Source organism: Chanos chanos, chromosome 10 (assembly GCF_902362185.1).
Source record: "Chanos chanos chromosome 10, fChaCha1.1, whole genome shotgun sequence".
Lineage (NCBI taxonomy): Eukaryota > Metazoa > Chordata > Actinopteri > Gonorynchiformes > Chanidae > Chanos > Chanos chanos.
The window spans coordinates 32,895,206-32,919,215 of record NC_044504.1 but is presented as its reverse complement, the minus strand read 5'-3'; the positions used below and the strand labels follow the sequence as shown (position 1 = coordinate 32,919,215).

Here is a 24,010-nt window from a genome sequence, read left to right as displayed (position 1 = left end):
CTTTAAACTCACATCACTCAGTCTGTGCTAATTTTGTGCACAAAGCCCTATGACTTGGAGAATAGCAGCGCTTTGGCAGCACCTGTTTGAGGCACAATGACACTCAGTCAACACTCTGAGACCACCTGCAGTTCCCTTAGCAGCAATGTCATGCTACCCCCACTCCCCACTTCCCACTCCCCACTCACCCCGCCATCCAGAGCAGTTAGACGTGTACGGGTTTTATTACCTACGCCAGTCAACGGAGGTTAACAAGGAGCTCAATGACTTTCGCTACAGCTTCCATCTGAGCAGGGGGCAAACTCAAGCACTGGTGTGTGGAGAGAGAGAGAGAGAGAGAGCGAGAAAGAGAGAGAGTGAGAGAGAATGTGTGTGTGTGTGTTGTAAAACTGTCTTGCACATCAGCAGTGCTTACAAGTTTGAGAGGGTGTGAAAACAGTAGGCAGTTGAGGACACTGAGAGGAGGCGAAACAGAACAGAAGAGTAAAAGGGGGGAGGGAAGAGCGGGAGTAAAAGAGGAGCGAAGGATTTATTCCTCCGTGTGGGTCCGCTATCTCCCTTAAACGCTGCCATGTTGGCCTCCACTTTCCTCCCTTTGTTTTTACCTCATTCAAACGATGCTTTGCGCCGACACATGCTCTGATATCGATTATACTTAATCCTTCGCAAAAAAAAAAAAAAAAAAAAAATATAGGAATAGCGAGAGGTAATAAATTGCATCAGTGCGAATGATTGCCTTCTCTTAATAGCAATCCCACAATTTTATGAGAGCCAAAAGGGATGACAGAGGATTAGCCTTTTTTGAGACGGGAGGGCGCGTGCTGAGTGCCGTTCAGGTGTGCCCTAATTGGCTGATTTCACAGTTGGATATATCTGGTACTGATTTCAATTCACACTGAGCCTGTGTCCTTGCTTCTCTGTCTCTGTCTTTCATTCTCACGTTTTTGTTTTTTTGTTTTTCGCCCTTTTTTTTCTCCTCACTGACTTTACATTCCCTTTTCACATAACTTTCTCATTCTGTCCTTTCTTTTCCTTTATTCATTTAATGGGATCCTCAAGCAATATGTTCAGTTTAATGTGAAGCCATAACTATACTCCTCTTGGAGGGAGGGAGGGGGGGGGGATTTATGTTAATGACCTGGTCATTGTGAGAGAAGGTGGGACAGAGAAATGAAGACTAAACACACACTCAGAGCTGAAGTACTTCTAAAAACGGAGACTGCTATGAACACTACCCTCTCCTCACTCCAATCTCTTTCCTCTGTTGTTTCTTTTTTTTTTATGTCTTTTTTATCTTCACTGTCTATCCTATCCTTCTGTTATTTGCAGCACTTACCTGGAGAGGATGAGTTGAAGGAAAGAGAGAGAGAGAGAGAGAGAGAGAGAGAGAAAGAGAGAGAGAGAGAGAGCCTGAGATGAGTGGCAGCAACATTGGATTATGTGGGTGTTACTCTCTCAGTACACACGGCTGTACCTCATCCATTATTCATTAGTTTTGTGTCCGGGTCATGGTGTCACTCTGATGGGCCCATAGCACACTCTGTCTCTAAAAGCACGGCACTGACCAAGAATGAGCTGCTACAGTAGAGAAAAGAAAAGTAAAGAAAAGAAAAGAAAAGAAAAGAAAAGAAAAGAAAAGAAAAAACCATCTCAGATAAATAAAAAATGCATAGCTTTTCTCTCAAAGAGTAGTTGTGTTGGTCACTACTTGGTGGTAGTTGTGTTAGTCAAGCAACTGGCCAAAACAGCATTGGATGTGAATGAAGTGACCACCACAAAACAGAAGACAAGATTAATGCTGTCGGTACAGCGTCAAATAATACACCATTCTTGAAATAACACCATTAAAAAGCAAGGCTCCTGAAACTCACATGCTAAAAGGAAAGCTACGCTGTTAGTACTTTAAAGCCTGCTTCTAGAATAGAATAACACACTCACACAATCTGCCTCACACTGTGAGAGGTATATCTATTCGTGTTACATTACAAACATATGCAAGAGTCACAGTGGATTAGCGGTGTGCTTGTATTTCACAGTGTGTTAGCTTCATCGTTGTCCTTTAACATATTCCAGGATTCCTAAAACACTCTGTGATTAAACAGAAGTGCAGGTCTCAGCGTCTGGAACCGGAGGTGTTTGTTTAAGCCACCAATTCTGAGGAAAAGCAGGGAAATTTTGTTAGTGTAAGTTTAAGAATAAATTAGCGGAATGGTTGAAACAGCCCAAGAATGTGATGCATGCACATAGCATGTGGAGCAAAATGTTTTGATTTCACATACTTTGGCATGCTCTTTGGATGAATTTTCTGAAGTGGTACGAGAGAGACCTTTTTACCGGAATATAAATATGTGCTAGTTCTGCAGTTTGGCAGTTTGGACTCTGTCCATGTAGGGATGGACATGTTTATGGTGGGATTTTAAATCACTTTCAATGCTCTTTTACATTATGTATTACATACACACAGCTGGCAAGAGTAGCGCCAGCTGTCATCATCAACACTATAAGCTTTAATTAGCCTCAAGCTGACAGACACCACTGTTGGTGACTGCGGCCAATGGATATACACATCTCTTTGTTTGTGCGTTTGTGTGTGTGTGTGTGTGTGTGTGTGTGTTTGGACTTTATGCTTGTCTATCCATTATATGGAAGGAGGACATAAAAACACGGTCGTGCGTTTGCGTTTGGTGTCTTTTTGGTATGTAAATGCGCCTGTGTATTTGGGAGGATGTTAAGAATTCTGAGAACACATTAAACACTGCTCAACATATACTGCCAATTATTTCATGTCCCAGTAAATTTCAGTAAAGGAAAAGAAATGTTACTATGACAAAGACTTCAACCTCAAGTCACATTTGGGAAGAAAGGATTAAGACTGTCAATCTACTAAGAACAGAAAAGGACAGTTAATTTATATCTATGCCTTGAGACCATCTCTCTCTGTTTCCCTGTCTCTCATACATACACTAACACACACACACATACAAACACACACACAAACACACACTATGTCTCTGTTTGGCTGGCGGATGGTCCTCCTTCCTCCCCGCTACAACGAGGACTTGAATACTTAGCTTTTAGGGAGTGAAAAAGAAAGAAAGTCAGTAAGCGTGACAAACATCCTGTCACAGTGGAACAGAAAGGAATGACCTGTCAATCATCACTGGACATCAACTCAGTCCTCACACTAATCAGACAGAATGAGTCCAGCCTTGCCAATCCACCGTGTGCTAAGCCAAGCTAATCCCCTATTCCACATACTCTTCTGAAAATGTCAAGTTTCGGTTCAGCATGCATCCAAATCATTTCTAAGCATAGGACTATGTTGGTTTTCCATGGTCTTGTTAATGCAGTTTTTTTTTTTTTTTACCCATAGCAGTTATTTATTCGTTTAGTTACTTGTTTATTTATTTGTCAAATGCCCACATGTAAAATCGAAACTTCCATCCAAGATTTCTCTCTGTATTTCGTCACAGATACAGCTGACAAAGATTATACAGTACTAAAGTACTGTACAATATGACTACAGTACTATACAGTACTACCATAACTGAGACTCTCTTTGCTTTTTTATGGTTTGTTTCTGTATAATACACAAAATCTGACCCAGTGCCAGATAATATATATTTCCTGAGTAGGATGATTTAATCAATAAATGGTGCACTGTACATGCAACATGATATTGATGATGAAACCCTATCTTTTGGATGTCTTATGAAAAAAGCACTGAGTGTGGATTGTGCTGTGACTTAGTCGTGACTCACTGTTAAAGACATGCACTCTTTCAAATCCAGGCCACAGGACGTGGCGACCACGAACTGCGAAACACGCCAGGCTTTAATGTAGCAGTTACCATGGTAATTCACATGCCAGAATATATATTCAAACCAATGAGAGCGTGGATTACGCTTTTATAAACGTTATTTTATCTGTGTATTTTAGCTCCTGGTTGTTGGTGGGTCCGTCCCTTCAGAGGAGGCACAGTCGGGCCCCGGAGATTTTATCAGTGAAACTTGCACTGGAAGATAAAAAAAAAAAAGAAAAAAAAAAAGCTGTTCACTCTGAGCAAGCTACAGATTCACAATTTTACTCTCTCTTTCTCTCTCTTTTCTGTCAATCTCCCTTTTAACCCCCCTCCTCTCTCTTTCTCTCTCCTCCTCCCTCGTGTGTAGGCATGCAGAGTCCTTGACGAGGAGCGATAACATGTCCCCTGCACTCCCACTGTCTGACCTCTTTGTGGGTGTGCGTGCGTGTGTGTGTGTGTATGTATGCGCCTGTGTGTGTGTGAGTGTATATGTGTGTGTGTGTGTGTGTGTATTTGTGTGTGTATGTACAAACACAAGCGATAGAGAAAGAGAGAGTCAAAGTAGCACAAATGTCATCATTAGACTGACAGAAAACGCTTGCGATGCACTGCAGAAAACATGCCCAAACACAAGCGCAGAGCTGAGAAACATCTTCCAATGAAGACATTGTGCAATCTGAGTGCATTGCAAAACAGTGTGCCTTCTGCCTGCACAATAACAATCAGAGCATGACGCCTTGCAATGTGTCACAATGTGAATCAATAAAATACACAACGGATGACAGTTCAGGTGTGAGCAACAAGACCACGTTCCAAAGCAATGCTACGCTGCATAAACCAGCATGAATACTAGACATAAAATAGACTCTTTTTCTTATCTATTTTTTTTTACTGTGTTTATCTTTTCTTTTCAGAGAGCAAACCACATTTTTCATATCTCTTTTGCACGAATGTGCTGCAGACCATTAGCTGTGCAGAACCAGATCCACCAATAAAAGATCCGTACGTTAATGTAATGTAAATGTAATGCAACGTATGTGACGGAAAAACAAACACAAACAAACAAGAAAAAAAAAAACCAACAGGTTTAATCGTAGCAGTCTTTGAAACTTGCTTCTTTATAGTGCGTTTAGGATTTTGTTTTATGCTTCAGCCTTTCTGGAAAGAAAAACACCATCCAGCTTCTGTCCTGCTACCAGACTTTCTTCTTCACGTTGACTCTGTGCAAACCTCTTCCCCCTCCTACCTTAAACTAAACCAAGCTGTTGGCAAAATGCTTATAATTGATTTGAAGTAGCTTATGGTAATGCCTCTTACCATGAAAACATGCTTGATGCACAGGAATCAAAAAGGTTCATTTCCATATCAAAGACAAAAAACCCCCCTCATGTCATTTGCAGGGAATTATGAGCTGATTTTGATGACATGCACCAATTTCAACATAGAAAAACATTATACAAATTTCCACTGATGTACTTCATATCATTTTAGAAGTCTCAGGGAATTTCAGACTTTTGTTTGTCTTGGAGACTATTGAAATCTACTCGGAGGGGGATTTTTTAGTTCAGTGCAGAGTGGGGATATTAAAATTACTTTTATGAGACTGGTGTCATTAAAAGGGTAATGTGAACATTAACACAGTGTACAAGGTAAAACTACATTCTAGTATTTACAGGACAGTATCAAACTTCTAACCAACTACATTCAATCACAGCACTTTTCCTCAAATGTAATATATAAAATCACTTCAGTTTACCCCTTAACTGTCATGTTTTGACACTAGTGACGTATAACCACATTTCCGTAACGTAACACGCCTGTCTGCAAAAAGAACAAACTACTCGGACATGGTAAATGAGATGTGCAAAAGGAAAAAAAAAAGAGGTCGCCCTACACTTTTCAGAGACAAAGTGCAAAAGAGCAGAGAGTGTGTGGAATGATCAAAGCCAAGCAGTAAATGAAGAGACTATTCCCGCAGTCAGTGCATGCAACCCCTGACACCTGCGCAGACCTGAACCTTACAGATATTAAGAGGATGAATTTTGTGTGCTCATAGATTTCTGCATATTGAACAGGATCATTCTGCGATCATTATCAGTATGTAGTTACGGAGGTAAAATTGATTCCAGAGAGAATCTATGAACATGTGCGAGTTGCTTATAGATTTTTTTTTTGTCTTTTGAGTTCGAACCAGGAGAAAATTCCTGCTATGAGAGTATTGAGCAGGATAATAGGAACCAGTGGTATTACAGAATAGATGTTCGGAAAAACATCAGTAAGTGCATGAAGCAGGAAAGAGCGACCCATTCATTTCTTACACAGTGCCCCCTGCAGGCTGATTCACAACCTGCGGTCAAATCTTCAGTTCACTCTAGATAGCTGCAGGACTGGCTTTGTGTTATCATAGGCTAGAGGTGACGTCAGTAATTCGGGCTGTAGAGGGAAATGCATCATCTTTTCTGACCTACTAACTGTGACTCTATTGAAAGAACATGGGAAAGGAAACATCTGAGGACTATTTTTAAAGGAGGACAAAGTAACGTACACTCAGTAGGTGTTATCGTACGGAACAGTATCAGATCTCTAATGAAAGAAGGAGCACAGGATGTAATAAAATTAGTTCAGTTATTCAGTCCATGTACAAGGAATACATTTTCTTTTCATTTTAAACCCAAATATCCTGTGACGACTGATGATGAAATCAGTGCATTTCACATGAATCCAAATCACCTTACCTGCATAACAGCCAATACCGATATGTTTGAGCGACATATTATATGTCTGCCCGGATACTCGGTATGACATCATTTTCTATATGCAACTTATACTCTATATGCAACTTTGGCAAGATACTCTGTATAACGGCATTTTTTATATGCAAGGCATAATGCAAGTGTGTGCAATGTGCCTTGTAAAAACACACTTACACACAAACATGCATTAAACTTTAATCATGTATAATCCAACCAATGCAGTAACATACATCTGAAACTCCTTAATTTGGAGGTAATTTGGATTCTGTAATAAAATATACATTAGAATATGGTGCGTTATTTGTTAACCACTGCCAAACGCGCTGTATAATTAAATCTGAGTGCTGTTGCCATGACGCCAGTGAAGAAAGTCAGGCTAGAACCGTGTTAAACAAGCATGGATAATATGCTGCATTGAACTGTGCGATACAGAAACACCTAAATAGCTATCAAGTGGAATGATAGCATTTGTCCATCATGTAATAGACTCCATAAGGCAAAATACTCCCACTCCGTTATATTAGGAGTGCCTCGGTGTTAACATGGCGAAAGGAAGTAATTTTTAATCTTGTATAATATTTCATTAAGAGGGCAGGGTTTTTTTTTTTGAGAATTTAGATATAATAAAGCAGCAATAAGGACTTCAATGTGAGACAAATAACACACACACATCATTCGGACATCTTTAAGATATAATAACAGCATTTTCTTCACACCCAGTTATCCACCATCTGGTTTTCAATATACAGAGTAATTCATGAGAAAAATAAAAAGCAGTTATGAAACCAGGATTCCTGGTTTGGTGATGTTCAGTTACTGGGTCCAGTTCAAAACCATCAAATTAGAAGTACATGCTCAGATGAATGTGTTAACAGTAAGTCATCCTTAGGGTTATAGTGACAGAAATGATAATAGAATCTAACAGTCTGAATTTCTGTCCAGTCCTTATTTGTGACATAATTGGAGCTGAAGTTGTTTAAACAAATGTAAACATGACATAGCATGTCAGTTGGATTACATTTATGCACACTAATATATCTGATGTGAATAAGCAGACTTAAGTTAAAGAGACTTCTACTCTCTGCTCTGCTCCTGCTAAGCAGTGGACAAGACTTAAATGGGATTTCTGTGTGGATAGTAAGCGATTCTTTTCATTTTTTTTTAATTAAATTTTGAATAGGTTTTCCAAATTGTAATGAGATAGATAGGTGTGCATTGAAATGAAGAAGATGTGAAGATTAAAAAAATCTCCTCAAAAGTTTCACTTTATATTTATCACCTGATTTATTCATTTCTCCACGGGTCAAAATGAACGTGTGGTGACGTCTGTATTCATGCTGACTTTCATTTTTGCAGAGGTTTAAAAAAAAAAAAAAAAAAAAAAAAAGCTGACGTCACTCTGTCATCCAAGCGTTTCGGACCGAGGCTGAGCTTGAAGTCCCGTCTCAGGATTCAGGGCATGACACAGGGTGTACTGCTGACACGACAACCGAAACCAAGATCATCTCTTCAAAGGGTTTGACTCCTGAAACTGATGATCAGATGCTCTAAGACAGCAGACGGGATGCTCCCCACGGGAAAAGGCATCCCAAAGTTTCCTGCTCAGCGATGCCACGAGATTTAACCAGCAGCAGCCGCGGCACCAGCAGCAGCACTTCCCTCAGCAGGGCTAATGAGCCACGCGTGCTCTGTCATCTCCCACTACCTCTCCAGGCTCTCTATGACTCAATACACCACAGACTTCACCGAGCCGCTCTATCCATCCTGCACATCCACCTTTCACGAGGTTCCTCAGACACGTTCAAAGCTGTCCACCGAAACGTCAGATAAAACAAGTGCCGACCGTTACATTTTTTTTTCATACACTGTAATGTATTTCACGTGTAACGCAGGGAATTACTGTATAACGCAGCGCCATTTCGTTATATACACCACATTCGTTGTGTTGAGCACCTGAGCAGAAAAAGCTGGTTGGTATGTCTCTGAAGTTTTGGTCCTCGCACACAGAGTGTCCTGCAGATGGACACTATTGGGAAAGTTCTTTCTAGAACTCATATTTAGCCCTCTGGATTAAAAGATATACCATTACATGTTTGGAACATTGTTACAGTCAGGAAGCAAAAAGCCTCCACAGGGGTTCCATGACACGTTTTATTTTTGAGATTACACGACATTCAAAGAGAGCCGCTTGAAAAAAAAAAAGGGCAAAATTCACAAACGTTTACCCAGAATTAGGTCCGAAGTAACAAAAACTGAAAAATTTAAGAGACTATTTTATTCTGCCTTTTGAGATTTTCAGCGTAAATTTCAGTCACAGTAACAGTGCTGCTGTTTAATTATGAAACAGTAAGTGTGACTTGTGATGAATAATTATTGATAGAAGAAAGGTTAAAATCTCTTCCTGCCAAATCTTATTTATATTTTCTTGAATACTGACTGTATTCCTTCCTGACAATATTTTGAGACTGCTGTAAACTCTATTTGGTTTGCTGGTTTGTTTGCTCCGTCACTTTTTAACACAGCCAGACTATGTCTAATTTGCATAGCGTGAACATGCGAAAACCCTTTTGTACGCAGGTCGTTAGTCTGCTCCGTGGGCCCGATCTTTGATCATGACGCCTTGAGACAAGAACCAGCTCGTCTTTCCTCAGCCCGTGCATCTTCCCTTCCCGCTGTGTCATTGTCCTCCGGTCTCTAATGGTCTATGACAGGGTGTCAGAGCCATGGCCCAAACTAAATGTCACCCAGATGCCAGAGAAAGCAAAAAAAAAAATATGAGGAGCAGATGTCCCCCCTCTCCTCTCATCAGCAGCAGCTTCATGACGTGCACCTCGGGGTGAGACGATGAGAGCTGGAGCCGACTTACGCAAGACGAGAGTAGAGACACGCGCGTTTCAAAAGAGCCGGCCCGGATCGTGACCTTAACGACGCATTTCTTTTTTTTTTTTTTTTTACTCTGTAATATAAAACCGTATAATTTGAAGATTACATGAAATAACTAAGCTACTATTACACGCTCTTGCATGCATCCCGTTCAGTAGTCAGTTTGTTCACTGTGGTGTTAATGCCTTAGTCTAACAGGGAGGTGGTATAGCCAAACCATCACTCAAATGGACAGGGTGGTTTTGGGGAGGGGGATCTAGAGAACATTTTATGCTCACTGTAAAAGCTGGCAAGTCTGTGTTGAAGAACTGGAAAGAGAGAGATCCAGCATATGTCTGTCAGCTAATTAGAGGGAAGTGAAAGGGAATCGTGTTCCAAAAGAAGCACTAACGGAGGGGAACTAATTGGTGCAGTGAGACCAAATGGATGGCAACACAGAGGCTCGGCAACACGGCCTAATGGTTTTTAATTAAGTCATCGCTTTGCTGGATTCGCCATGTGCACCTGTCAAAATCATGCACGATCGCGATAGTAACAACAGATAATAACATATGATGTTTTACGGAGCTTTTTTAGCAGTGGTACTGCCTGATGCGTCACTTAGCATGAGGATCAGGTGGTGCTATGTCTATGTTTCTCCAGTCTAACACGTGCTTGCTTTACTGGACGATAAGAATTAACAAAACGACCGGCTACATATCAAAGTGGACAAGACCATAAATTTTAATAGGTGATTGAGAGACGTATTTGAGAGTAGTAACATTTTGTGGACCTTCAGTTCCTTAGACTTTCATAAAAGTTTTTTGGGTATATAAATGTCGCTGTGGCGAAACAAAACAAATTCCATTGCCAAAAAATTAATTTTCAACCAGATCCATTATTAATGAGGTCACAGCTATAGGGTTGACACATCACTGAGATACATTCCACATCTAATAACAATTGTAATTGGTTGATGATCTCACAGAAATTCAGACTTGGGTGTTCACATGTCAGAGGCGCAGACGTACAGACAGAAAGAGAGAGAGAGAGAGAGAAATAGAGAGAGTGAGAGAGAGTCACAAACATTTGTGGACATAACCAACTGTGACTGAGACAGCACTAATGTTTCCCCATCAGCTGTGGTACCAGCAGACAGACTGTCTCTCTGCCCACTCTCTCTAACACAGTCCAGGAGCCACCACGGGGTGCATTGTGGGAAATGTCACGTCGGCTGTGGCATTTCTTTCTTCTCTCCTCCTCCAGCTCCTCTCCTGAAGGGCTGTCTTGTTTTTTTTTTTTTTTTTGGCAAAGTGGAGAAATACTGTGAGATAAGGGTTGAGACTTGGACAGAGTGAGCAGACGCAGAGATGGACAGATGCTGCTTTGTCTGAGACTATTGTGATGTAATGTCAGATAAGTGCTTTAATAGGTTCTGGGAAAGAACTGGAGCATATAGTTGAAAAACTGAAGTCTACCTTCAAATCCTGTGTTTTTGTGTTGACATTCCCTCGGGCTGTGCTTCGGGCTCTTGGCAAATTAGGCAGCTGTTTCGCTTTAGCATGATTTTGATACAAAATGTCTACAACGCCATGCAATCTTATTATTATCGATTATTTTTGATCAGTTCGGTTACCCACAGTTCCACACAGCATCTTAAAGATGAGGAGTGGTGGAAGCCCCAGAAGTATTTGTGCCACAAATCTAAAGTGCTCTACCTCATGTAATACGCTCTCTCTCTCTCTCTCTCTCTCTCTCTCTCTCTCTCTCTCTCTCTGTGGCTGTTTGTTGTCACCGCGTGGTAAAGTCCCAAAGCGTAAGCATTGTCTTGTTTTTTATTTCTTTTTCACCCCTTGCCTGTCTAACTGTCTTTGTTATTTATTTGATAGGAATACAGTTACTGACTGAAGTCATATCCTGAATATATCAACAATAAATAATGGCAACAATAATATTATTAGTGTCACAGAAATTGTTGTCAGAGAAAACATAATTATCCTTCTTTGACAGTTCTTTCTGTGAAAGACAAGAGACAAATAAACAAGGGAGGAGAACAGAAAGAAAAACGACGTTGACAATAACGTCAGTTTTTTGAGTCTGTTATCAACGTGTGAAGACAGGATTAGTTTTGCCACAAGATGTGGATTCTCTGGTGTGGAGTGGAATGAGTGTTATTATTATTGCCCTGGTCCACTTTGTGCGGTAAGATAAGAAATAAGAAGCTCGACAAATTCTTGTGGCTGTGCAGCAGGGGAGGGGGTGGTGAGATGGGCGGGGTGGGGGGGGGGGGACTTTATCTACAGTCTGTATCTCCTAAAATCCATATCAGGCTGAGCCATCCCCCCCATAGATACAACTCTCAGTACCTCCCACTGGCAGCGGAACTAGATGGTGATTACAATGTGACATTGTTTTTTGTGTATATACCTGCACATTGAGAGAGTGGAGCAGAATTTGTATACAGGTGCTATATGGCCTCGTCAAGTAATGCCTCATTGTACACAATACATATATCAATAATACATAACAATAACAATACATAATACATATATTGTTCTCTGCAGGCTCCTGCTCATGTTGTTGAATATTAAGCCGTTTCCCTCGTCGCGTTTAATTTCTCAGTGACATCAGAGACAGTGACGTCAGAAGGACAGGTTTGGTGCTGATATGGGTCTATAGCTAATCATTAAGAACATCACAAGAGGTAGACGGTGCTCTCACTACAAGGTCACAGTTTCCAATTTTGACTAATTAATCTCGTCCAATTCAGGTCCCATTATATTCCTATTCAAACAAATGTCCTTTGGTGAGGAGAGGGAAATTGAAAAATTTGAAGAAGAATGATGAAATCATTTAAAAGCATCTATCATCTAATCTTGGAGAATAAAAGTGCTGTGAGGATACCTCAAGGACAATTTCACGATTGTTTGATATTCGATCTCAAACGGCATATAAGTGCTTTGATTTTCAGCTGCATCTGATGTTTAACTCTACCATAAATATCGTTAAATAAAAATGCCATTCTGAATCCTTGATATAGATTTGGAGAGAGCGGGTTGGGAAGCTAAAAATTTTACTGTAATGGAGATTTATTTATTTTGCTCCAGCTTCAAATAAAACAATCTCAGCTGCATTAAAGTAAGAAAAAAAAGTAATCTAATTATATCCCCCAACATTCATCAATATTTACTTTATGAAGTTGTCAAAAGGGATGAGGGCTGATATTTGAATGTGTGTGTGGGTTTTTTTTGTTTTGTTTTTTTGTTTAATAAAAATCTATATCCTGTGTTTTACATAATCAGAGAGCACTCTCAAACACAATTACAAACACTAATAAAAGCGCGAGAGCCACCAAAATGATGAAAAACACGTCAATGCCTCACTGTCTAAGTGAAAAACGTTGTAGTAATAGAAGGCTGAGCTGCTGAAATGACATATTATTTTCTTATGCTTGAATGAAGGAAATTAGTCCATGAGTGACATCTTAATGTGTTTCGTAGTGATTCTCCATCACATTTATTTAACACAAATAAGCAACCGCGAGAATTATCTTTGAAAACGGAGTGACCACTGATCAAATATAAATCTCTCTCTCTCTGTCTTTCTCTCGCTCTCTCTCTTTTTCTTCCCAGCATTTCCAGCTAGTGGCTCTACGCGAGCCTAGAGACATTTATTGGTCGGGGCTGCAGTTCTGTGAATTTCACCAGTGCTGAATTATTCAGGGCTGGAACCAGAAGGAAACAGGCAGAATTTGTCAGTATAAGTTATTCATTAGCCTAATGTTCTTATTTTTTTTCCCCCACTGGACATGCACACAGGGCAGACCGTGAATTAAAAATGCACCAATTCAAATCAATTTGTGTGTATTTGCATTGAGGAGTCAGTGTTTGTGCGCATTCACACAAAGTTGGAATCCTCAAGCACAAAATCTCCTCAAGTTTCTTCAGGCTCTCCTAAGACTATTAATGTATTATACAGCTGAGCATCACTCCGATACTGGTCAGATTCTTCTTACATGTTCTGCACTCCTCAGGGATTTTCATTTGTACTGAAATCAGTTGATATCAGGCTGAAGCAGCCTCTGTCACCAATTAGGTTATACCAGTCAAAAGATCCTGGTTTAAAAGGGGATATCATAAAATGAACAAAATGGCATTGCTTTTTCTTGTGCATTTTTACATGCACATATAGTATAGAAAAATACAGATATACATACAGAGGTTTCCACCCACTCCACTGTCTCACCCATCCCCCCCAGACACATACACACACACACACGTATCAGTCTAATCCAAATGTCTGTCAGAAAAAAGAGCCATCTCCTTTTTGATGCGGGCTGTCGTGCTGTGACTTCATGGAAGATTAGTCTCTTATCCATCCCATCGTCTCCCAGAGAGAAAACCCAGCAGAGCAATGCACATAGGCTTTACACACATGTACACACAAAGTAATTGGGTGTGTATGTATGTATATACACGTGCATGTATGTTATATCATGGGGACATGTGTAAATAGGTATCAGCTGGAATGTGAATGATCTCATTTACACTTCACGGACTCTGCCCCGAGCACAGAACACAGCTACATAACACATGTACAGTCTGCTACCAGTCCAGGTACAACAGCAATTTATGTATTAGTGTGAGTCACTGTGTGGGCCTTTGTGGAGGCAGAGTACTACAGTTAGTGTGTGTGCATGTGTAAATGAGTATAAGACAGGGGGAGGGAGAGTGAGAGAGAAAAAGAGAGAGAAAGAGAGAGAGAGAGACAGACAGAAATCTTTGAATATACCTTTTCTCCTATTTTCTCACTGAACTACATTTCACTCCCAGTGCAGGAGTGTGTGAACACACAGTGGTTTGTCCTCTGCTGAACTCTTTTCTCTTCAATAATAAAAAAGACTATTTCTAAATGTTGCACCATTTAGAGAAGGTTTTTTTTTTCGTTTTATTTTGTTTTTGTGCCTGTTTTTCTCCCACCCAGAACACTCTGTCTCACAGGACCTTAGACTGTCTTTGTACGAGAGATTAAAAAAACCAAAAAACAGACTCTCTTTAAAGATGGTGTCTCTCGTCCTTTCTTTCTCTCTGTAGCAGTGTGTGTTAAAGAGAGGAAATGGGAGATGGGGGAAGGAAAGACAACAGAAGGAGAACAGGGGACTTACGACAAAGAAATAAGAAAAACAGATTTCAGACGGCAAGGAAGGAATAAGAGTGAAAAAGGAGGAAAGGGGCGCGATAAAGAGTTCTGGAAGATGTGTAAGGAAAAAAAAAAGAGAGAGAGAGAAAGGACTGCATTTTGAATTTCGTGAGCAGTAATAGAAAGATGGAGTAGTGCGAATGCAAAATAAAGATAATGGGGATGAGATAATGATTGGCATTACATGTGTGAACATGCGTGTGAGAAAAAAAGAGAGATGTGTGAATCTGAGAGATGAAAAAGTAGTCACCTCGGAGGGTGCGACAGAGAAAATTGAGGAGAGAGATCTGGGTAAAGACAGAGAGAGAGAGAGACAGAGAGAGAGAGAGAGAGACAGACAGATAGACAGAGAGAGAGAGACAGAGAGAGAAATTAGAGAGAAGAGGACACAGGGAGGGGGGTGGAGGTGGGGTGGAGGGGCAAAGAAACGAAGCAGTGTATGAGGCGGGAAGGCTGAAAAGCCAAGGGATCAGGGCCTTGAGAAAAGAGGAGAGAGGGAGCTTTGATTTCACGCTGCTCAGCTTGCGCTGTCTCTTTGGAGATAGAGACTGAGGGAGTGTGGAGCTGGTGGAGCTCCTCCAGAGAGGTGCCTCTCCACAAACAGACTCCCTCTGTTAATGTAATTAATTCCTGCCCAGTCCCTATAACAGATGAACCTGCATCCACAACATATCCCCGCCTGTAATGCTCACACCTGAATGGGTTCGACTGAAATGACTGAGACGCACAGCAGTTAGAATAAAGAACGAACATGAGGAGCTGTACAGGTTATTATAATGTAATGGAACCGCCAGATCAGTGCAACAAATCAACTAATACTGTTTAGGAGCGTTAAATTTTAATGCGAGCAACCTTTAAAAACTCTTCAAAGCAGAATAAATCTGCTTCTTTGGGCTTTTTAGCTTCTTTTAGCTCCTGTTTGCTTTTTCTTAAGAATTAAAAAGCAAATTCACCTCCGAAGACCTTCCCAACTGATCAGCTTCAAAGAATCACGTAAGCGCACTGTTTCAAAAAACATTTTCAGAAGCCACTGCAGTTCAGTTTGACTTGCTCTTAAAAATGCGCTCGCTCAAAAACTCAGTAAGAACTGCATTGCTCCCCTAAGCTCAGTCAAAATCAAACCAGACCCCCACTGTGAGGGGGGAAAAAAATAACTGCAAACCTCATGTCTAATGTTCATTACGGTAGCGTTTGCTTCGGAATATGGGGATTTTAATCTGCCTGAGCATGCAACATGTATAGTAAACAAGTCGAGGGTTTTTTTTTTTTCTCTCTCCCTTTTTTGCATAACATTTAGATGAAAAGCATGGGAATAACCCAGGCGCATAGCGTGACTGACACGTGTGACTGAATCGCTTTTACAAAGTGAGTTAAGGATGAGAAATCCTCCCAAACGCCAAGCCAGAGGAAATGATTCTCTACCCAAGCGCGCTCATTAGAGGAAGTCCTCCCCTTGGCATGATTGGTATTCGTTTGAGCTGTTTGTGAGCACTCGTTTGATCAGGGCGTCTGAGGAGTGGATAACCAAGAAGGTAGGATGTCAGGCAGAGGTTGGACTCCTTCACTCATACTCTGAGAAAACAGAGAAAGATTAAAAAGAGAGAGAGAGAGAGAGAGAGAGAGAAGAAAAACATTAAAATGCTTGTCTTGAGCTAAAGCGCTGAACTGAACATTCTGTGTCTCATCAGAAAAGATTATTATAATCCATAAAGTAAAAGAAAATGTAAATATGGTGAGAAGCCAAAAGTAAGACATGAGGCGGTTTGAAGAGCACCTTGTGGCGTTTGCTGAGGTACTCAGAGGTGAGAAAAATAGACCAAACATACGCTGGGTTTCCTGTCAGTTATTCAGGTTGTTTAGCCTTCCTTTCACAGTGGTTGGCAAAGTGTTAATTCACCTCAGGGCAAATCATTCTGTCAAAAGTAATACTGAGGCCCAGAGAATCTCTCTGACCTCTTGTGTTATTCTGGAACATTCCAGAACGTTCTGGGATATTCTGCTGTTTATGCTGTGGACCCATTTTTATGCTTTCATGTTCAACTCAGCCCAAGAGCAAGCTATCACACTCAAATATTGTAAACTGTCCTATGACCTCTTGGTAAAGAGTTAGGTTGACAGATTCATGCTACGAGTCATTTCTGTTACCTAGATGATTCCTCTTTCTGATGATCAATTCAGTTAATTGCTTTATCTGGTCAAAAAAAAACCCCAAAACAAAGCAAAAAACAAGGAGCTGATTACAGTCATTAGAACTTAATGAAGCAGAATGAAAAGTGGTATAAAATTTTCATTATCTGCTGCTAATCCCAAAGCGTGTGTCTTCACAGAATAGTGTAACTTGTTCTTGTACTCCAGCGCAAGCTACACAAGATCACTGCAACATAACATCCCCAAACCCATTTCGAGCGCAAGGATTTTACGAAAATAAAATCATTAAATTCACGACTGAAAGACAATAAAAAGCCACCTAAATATTATTCTGCGCCGTAAATCCTTTTGACTTTATTATATTTTTAGGGCTCCTGTCTTCTGAGCCTCTTCATATGGAAGTGCATTCAACCAAAGAGTCAGAGGCCTTGACCAGCACGTCACTGTATTTCACCTTTGGCTCCATTGTACAGTGTTTTTCAGTTATCCCCAGCGTGAAGCCTCGGCAGGAAGCATGGTCTATTACCAGAGGAATTATTCATGAGTGTGTCATCTTTCATTGAAAGCACATAAAGAAACACTTTGGAGTATACATTAGTTTCTTGCTCAGGGAGAAAGGGAGAGAGATAGAGTATGAGAGAGATAGACAGCCGGAGAGATAGACTCCATCACCAATCCCTAAATGCTGGCCAGAAAAATGATTTGTTCATGGTACGGTCGCAATATTATGACACGTTGGGATTCAGTACTTTGAAGTTTTGGCTCTTAGTATATTGTATATAGGAGTATACATTGAGGGGACCGCTACTCATTGTTCTAGATGTACCTCAGTATCGTGTTATATTGCTTAAGAGTTCCTGTAGTTATAAAACAATGCATGATGTCCCTATAAAAGATCTGTTGGTTTGAACTATTTTTGGCTGTCAAAGCACTTGAATCAGATTGATAGCATGTGTCAGAAGATTTCTTTATTCTGTTTGAAATCTGCACATATGAGAATGGTGTGGTCCAGTGCATTGTTCTGTCAGTATCCAGTCCTGTCCAAAAATGCTTTGGATCACAGCATTAAGTCTGGCTTACCGCCCAGATCCTATAAAACCTGTCAAGTCGTTGGCATGAAAATGTGACGTATGTTTACCTTGACACGACTGTGATGACTTTGAAAAAAACATAAACAAGCAAAGCAAAACTAACGTATCTCGAACACACACACACACACACAGACACACACACACAGACACACACACACAGAGCCCAGATGAGCATTCACTTATTTATGTCAGAGTCGGTTTTCATTTTATTTATTACCATCCCTCCATCTGTCACACAGGTAAGATAAAAGAGTGATGTTCCCTGTGGTAAACTGCTGAAAAAAAAAACCCCGACGCTGCGGAACAGTTCTTCTCTGAGCAGAACCCATTACATTCTCTCATTCTCCCAGAGAACCACAGAGAAAACAATGGGACACCGCATAAAGCCTTCAATGCCAGTCAGGTTACCATGGCACCATGCCGTCATTTCAACCCGAATAGGTTTCCAACATAGCAAATGACGTAACCTCTGTTTTAAAAGCTAATTTGATCTGTCTCATTGTAATTATCATAAGCAAACACCAGGACTGCCCAACAAATATGCTTCAACTTCCTTATAAAGGCAATGCAAATGAGCCACTGTTTAAAGAAGGGCTGGGGTCAGTGGACTGTTTGCCTAACTTAACTAACTGTGAACTATTCTTTATGCCCAACTCAGTCCAAACAAACCTTTGCTTTTTCCATTCATGCTGCGCTCAAATGCGGTTAAAAGACAATAAGCAACAGACCTGACATTACGATTCAGAATAATCCTTTAAAGATATATGACAAGAGAAGACTAAGAATCCCGTAGGTAAAAAATGAGGTTATAGCAAGGGAATTGACAATGTCATTGCTAAGGTAGTTCAGTCAAAGGAACAATTCTGGGGGCAACACAAAAATTGGTATTTTTATCAACACACACTAATTTCAATTAAGAGCTGTATTACTGATTACTTAATTCTATAGTGGGAATTGACTATGTTACATTAGGATATGTATATGCGTTCCCATGATTCCCGTTCTGTCTTCTCTCCCTTCCCGCCCCCTCTTTCCTCACACATCAAAATCAAGCTTTTAAATCATTTCCAGCTTTTCCAGGATCAAAGAATCATACATTTGAAGACCCACCTGGTGCCATCTTTTCACAGGCTTAGCAATAAGACCTTGCTCGACTCAAATATGACCTTTTTATGTCCACTCTCATGCTGACACCCACACGCACACACACACACACACACACACACACACACACAAACACATGCACACACACACACACACACACACACACACACACACAGAGCCCAGTCTCCGTAGGCTTTTGAATCCAGACAGCCAAAGAAATGACAGTAAAGTAGAACATTTGGTAGCCGTCTGATGTTGACTGATATGACACTCAGTGTCTGGCGGTAACGGATGGCTGTGGTTTTGATATTTCCTGCAGACTTTCCTCCTGTTTTTAAACAGTGGATTTGATAGCGTCTATTCTTACAGTCATCTACCTTCGTTTGTTAAATCAATGTTTGACAAAACATAGATAAAAAGAAAAAAAGAAGACATGGCGGAATTAAAATGAAATCTGAACATCAGGAGAGAAGAGATAAATACAAACAGATCTTGCCTGTGATGTTAATGGCAGTTTGAAAGCTTGAGCATTAGATAGTCCTTGGGTGTACAGGGAGGTTGTGGACTGGGTTTAAAGATGAATCTGTGACAAAGGTGGTTGTTAAAGTTTACAGTTCATCGACACAGGTTTACCTATGTTCATTGTACTCCAGTCCACAAGGTATGTGGATTTTCATTTCATTTCATATTCCACAACACGATAAAAGAAAACTGGGTATTTAGCTGTTTCTCTCACTTATTTTCTCTGTTTTTTGTTTTTTTTTATGTAAAAAATCGCATTGCGTGTGGGTGGGATGGTGAGACCCCCCATAGATCAGAGAGTGAGTGAGTGTGTGTGTGTGTGTGTGTGTGGGTTTGCGCACATGAATGCACATGCAACTGAATGTGACTACATCAGTGTAGCTGAATATGCTAAAAAGTGTGACTGCTAGTTGACAATGACAAACCTATCGCCTGAATAAAAGGAACAGCCATGAAGCAAAGGCTAGATCAACGATCTGTGGCTAAGACGATTCTCCAGTAAAATGTATCTTTAGTTTTGGGTCAGAAGAAAAAGCTTTTCACTGTTTGGACAAACTCTGAAACAGAGAGAGGAGTGGGAGGGATGACAAACTAAGTGAGAAGAGAAGAGAAGAGAAGAGGGGAGAGGAGAGGAGAGGAGAGGAGAGGAGAAGAGAAGAGAAGAGAAGAGAAGAGAAGAGAAGAGAAGAGAAGAGAAGAGAAGAGAAGAGAAGAGGGTTTGGGGTTTGGGTTGCAAGCATTTGGGGAGATATACCTTTTGTATATTAGCGTCATTTTCTTCCATTTCAGATAAGACATCCACAATCATCCATTCATACATGCATACACATATTCACATGCTGACAGCATTGCACTCAAATAAAGGCTTACAGTCCAAACATGGCATGAATGTATGTTGGAAAAAGTGCCCAGAAATCATTTTAGCTTCAAAGCAATGACAGCAGTGGAGGAGAGAAAGAGAGAGGGATGGACGATCTTCATTTCATGTGAAATGACATTCATATGCTGGAAAACTGAACCATCTGTCAACACTTTTGTATGAACACTTTCAGAAAGTGTCAATATCAACTTGAAATGAAACACATGTAAAAAAAAAAAAAAAGAGCGACTAGTATTGAAATGATATGAATGATAGTTTTCACATGCATAAGCAATATGGCTCACCAGTCAACAGGAGAATACTGCTTTTGGCAGCAGAGTGGAATCCTAAAGGCAATCTTTCTCGGGCGCAGGATTCCGATATTTTATCAACCGCCCCATACGACACGAGTTCAGAGTTCGGTGGTTTGATTACTGGGATACACTCATACAAATGACCTCCAGCTACAGAGTCAAACTCCCTCCACCACAAAACTGAACTGCACTCAACTGTACATAACTACAAAGTTTTTTTTGTTTTTGTGTGTTTTTGTTTTGTTTTGTTTTTTTTGTTATTTTGAAATAAAAAACATTTTATCTTCAATTTCTTCCAAATTTAGAATGCCCAATTTTCAGTGAGGTCTTCTGAGATTTGAGCCTTTTTACATATCCACTTAAATAAACAGAATTATTTATTATACATTTTGATTGTCACTGAAATAACTCGATAAACAGTGCTTTTCAGAGCACAGCTTAAGTTATAACAGTGAATTTTTTTTTTAGCAAACTCGTTTATTTTCCAAATAGTAAACTTTAAAAATTATGCACACAGGCACATACACATTCACACACACACACACACACACACACACACACACACACACACACACACAAAGAACTGCAAAGAAGATTGGGGCTTGTAAAATACACAGGTAGAGAGGAGAGCAGTGTGAAAGCAATGTTTCATGTAAACAGAGATAATGAGTATTACACCGCAAGTGCCATCACCTGGTCTAAATATAGACTACCTGAGCTGCTGTGTGCTTTCATAAAGACTATCTTTTAGTCTTCTCCACCCTCAGCTCAAGTGCATCTCTTTCCTAGATGGAGAACTAGTACCATTAAATTTAACCTAAAACACTGACATCACCTCCTCACCTCACTGTTTAATTCATCACCTCCATCAAAGCAGGCAGCCATGGAGATCTCTCTCTCTCTCTCTCTCTCTCTCTCTCTCTCTCTCTCCCTGTCGGAGAAAACCCGGCAAAGTCTGCCATCTGTGACACTTTCCATGAGTGCCTGTCACCCAAGTCCGCTCCAGTGTGGCATTGCTTAGTTCTCAGCACCCACACACGCCATGTTACTTTACATTCCACCGCTCATCTCGGCCTTGTCCTCTGCGCACGAGAGCTGTTTTAAAATGCGCTTGATTGGCGGACGAGGCAACGGAGGACGCTGTAACGGTGATGCAGTGGCTCACATAGCACTTATTCTGAGCAAAAGCCGACGAGATCACAATTTAGTTATGCTGTGGGTATAAGTAAGTCCAAATGTTATTGTTTTTCATGTTGGTTTTGGTTTGAGTTGTATTCTGGCAACAGAGAAGTTGAATTCCTGTGCTTTCCAAAGCAAGGGAAGACTTGACGGAGCTGCTTTGCGGACTATCAGTGACAGCCAGCCAACAGATATTTGAAAATGGATAAACAAGATTTATTGAAATAACCAGATTCTAATAAGATTGCATTCTTAGGGTGATATGGGCTTATGTAGATGAATGAGCATGTGTTATTATGACTGCTAATAATTTGTCATGGGAATAAAAAAAAAAATTCCATATTTGGATCAGGGCCTGTTCTCATAATCAGAAGGAAAAGCACAGACTGTGAAGAGTATGGCAGTAATTGATATGTTTGCATAGATCACCGTGTTATTGCAATTGCATGTTTCTTATAGCGTGTGAGAGGCCCAGCAGTAGTGCGGTGTGTGTGTGTGTGTGTACACGGATCAGGGAATGTTATTATAATCGATCCAGTCAGCTGCATCAGTTCCCAAGGGCATGCCCGGGAAGAGGCTAAGCTTAAGACTGGGATGAAGGGATGAATCCCATCTCTCCCACATATCTGCATATCCCTCTCTCCGAGTAGGAGGAGAAAAAGAACCAGGATGAAGCACAATAAGCCACACATGCTACTGAGAAAAAAAAAAATCCAGTATCTACTCCAATAACAATGAAAACCCATATGGACTAATTCCCACCTGTCGGAGAGATTCCTGGAATGAGATGTTACTATCACGAATGCGTTAGTGCATTTGTTGCTAATTGATAAGACTAGATGTGCTAAATATATGTGGGGTAACAAACATTGCATATACCAGTATGCTGTTTTACCAGTGCTGACGGGTCACACGGCTTCTTTTAGTCATTTAGATTCAGTTTCCTTTGTGGCAGAAATAGAGTTTGTGTAGGAAAAGCTGTTTTTTCTGTGTTGTTGTTGTTGTTGTTGTTTTTAAAGGAAACACTTCTGCATTACAGTTTCGTTGCAGTATAGAGCAGTGAATCATGATAGATTTTTTTAAAAATGGATTGAACGTTGTTTGCTCTAGCAAACATCTCCATGGAAACGAGAGTGGGCTGAAATTGTGTGCTAAGGAGGAGAGTTTTAAAGTGCTGCACGCTGAAGAATGTTTGGTGATTTTTTTTTTTCTTGGATGTATGAAAATATTTTGAACAGGCATGAAATAAAGGCACACTAAACCTCAACTGAAGAAAAAAAAAAGATTATGTTGCCACTGCATCCCTCTCTCTTCAAAGTGTACCTCGTGCATATTCAAACTTTAGTCCGTATGTCGAAATGTATGCCATGTGAAAACTCTGTGTCCATGTCTTTTCCATAAAAGTGGATGGAGCCCAAAGTGCTGGAGTCTATTCTGGTTAGTCCCCAGTTTGCACAGATGGGACTGGTTAAATATTTATCAGCAGTGAGCAGGACTAGGACAGGGAGATGTCGATAACCTGTGTGCTTCACTCATCATATCCCTGTAAAAGCAGTGCTAAGAACATGCAACAAACTTCTGAAAAAAAAAAAAAAATCTTAAGCAACTTCCTGTTTGTGGGTGTTGACCTAAGGATTATATAATAGTTGATTACGGTCTCAAACAATCACATTTCAATGAGTGACCCTTTTCAATGATGTATTCTCATGTTACTGTTTGAGAATCTGTGGAAAGTGAAATAATAATAATAATAATAATAATAATAATAATAATGATAATAATAATAATAATAGTAGTAGTAGTAGTAACCAGCATTGTGTATGTTCTTCTATTATTTGTATTTTAACTCTAAAAATGAAAATATATGAGTTTGATGGAACAAACCACGTAATCTTGTCACCGTGGCCCTCTGTGACTGCACCTAAACAACTGAAATAAGTGGGGATACCACTATTTTGAACGGCTCTCTTTGCAAGTGTTCTGTGTAACTGCAAAGGACTAACACATTATCACTGAACGACATCACGGAAGACAACACACTCACCCTCAGCCCTAGAAGCATGTGTAAAAAATGGTTAGGCTAATCTTCCACTCTGGCAAAGGGTACATTTATATAAAGGATTGGATTTAACATGTCATGTGCATTATGCAATTTTGTCTTTAGCAAAGATGCAGTG

At 40.3% G+C, this 24,010-nt stretch overlaps 1 protein-coding gene across 1 annotated transcript in view; it reads right to left on the bottom strand.

Annotated features, from left to right (window-relative positions):
* The window catches only part of igsf3 (immunoglobulin superfamily, member 3), a 110,035-nt gene extending 93,399 nt beyond the window's left edge, over positions 1-16,636 (bottom strand). Inside the window, exon 1 of the mRNA XM_030787587.1 lies at positions 16,570-16,636. Coding sequence (XP_030643447.1) covers positions 16,570-16,636 — 67 coding nt within the window. The remainder of the gene's footprint in view (positions 1-16,569) is intronic.
* Positions 16,637-24,010: the final 7,374 nt, after the last annotated feature.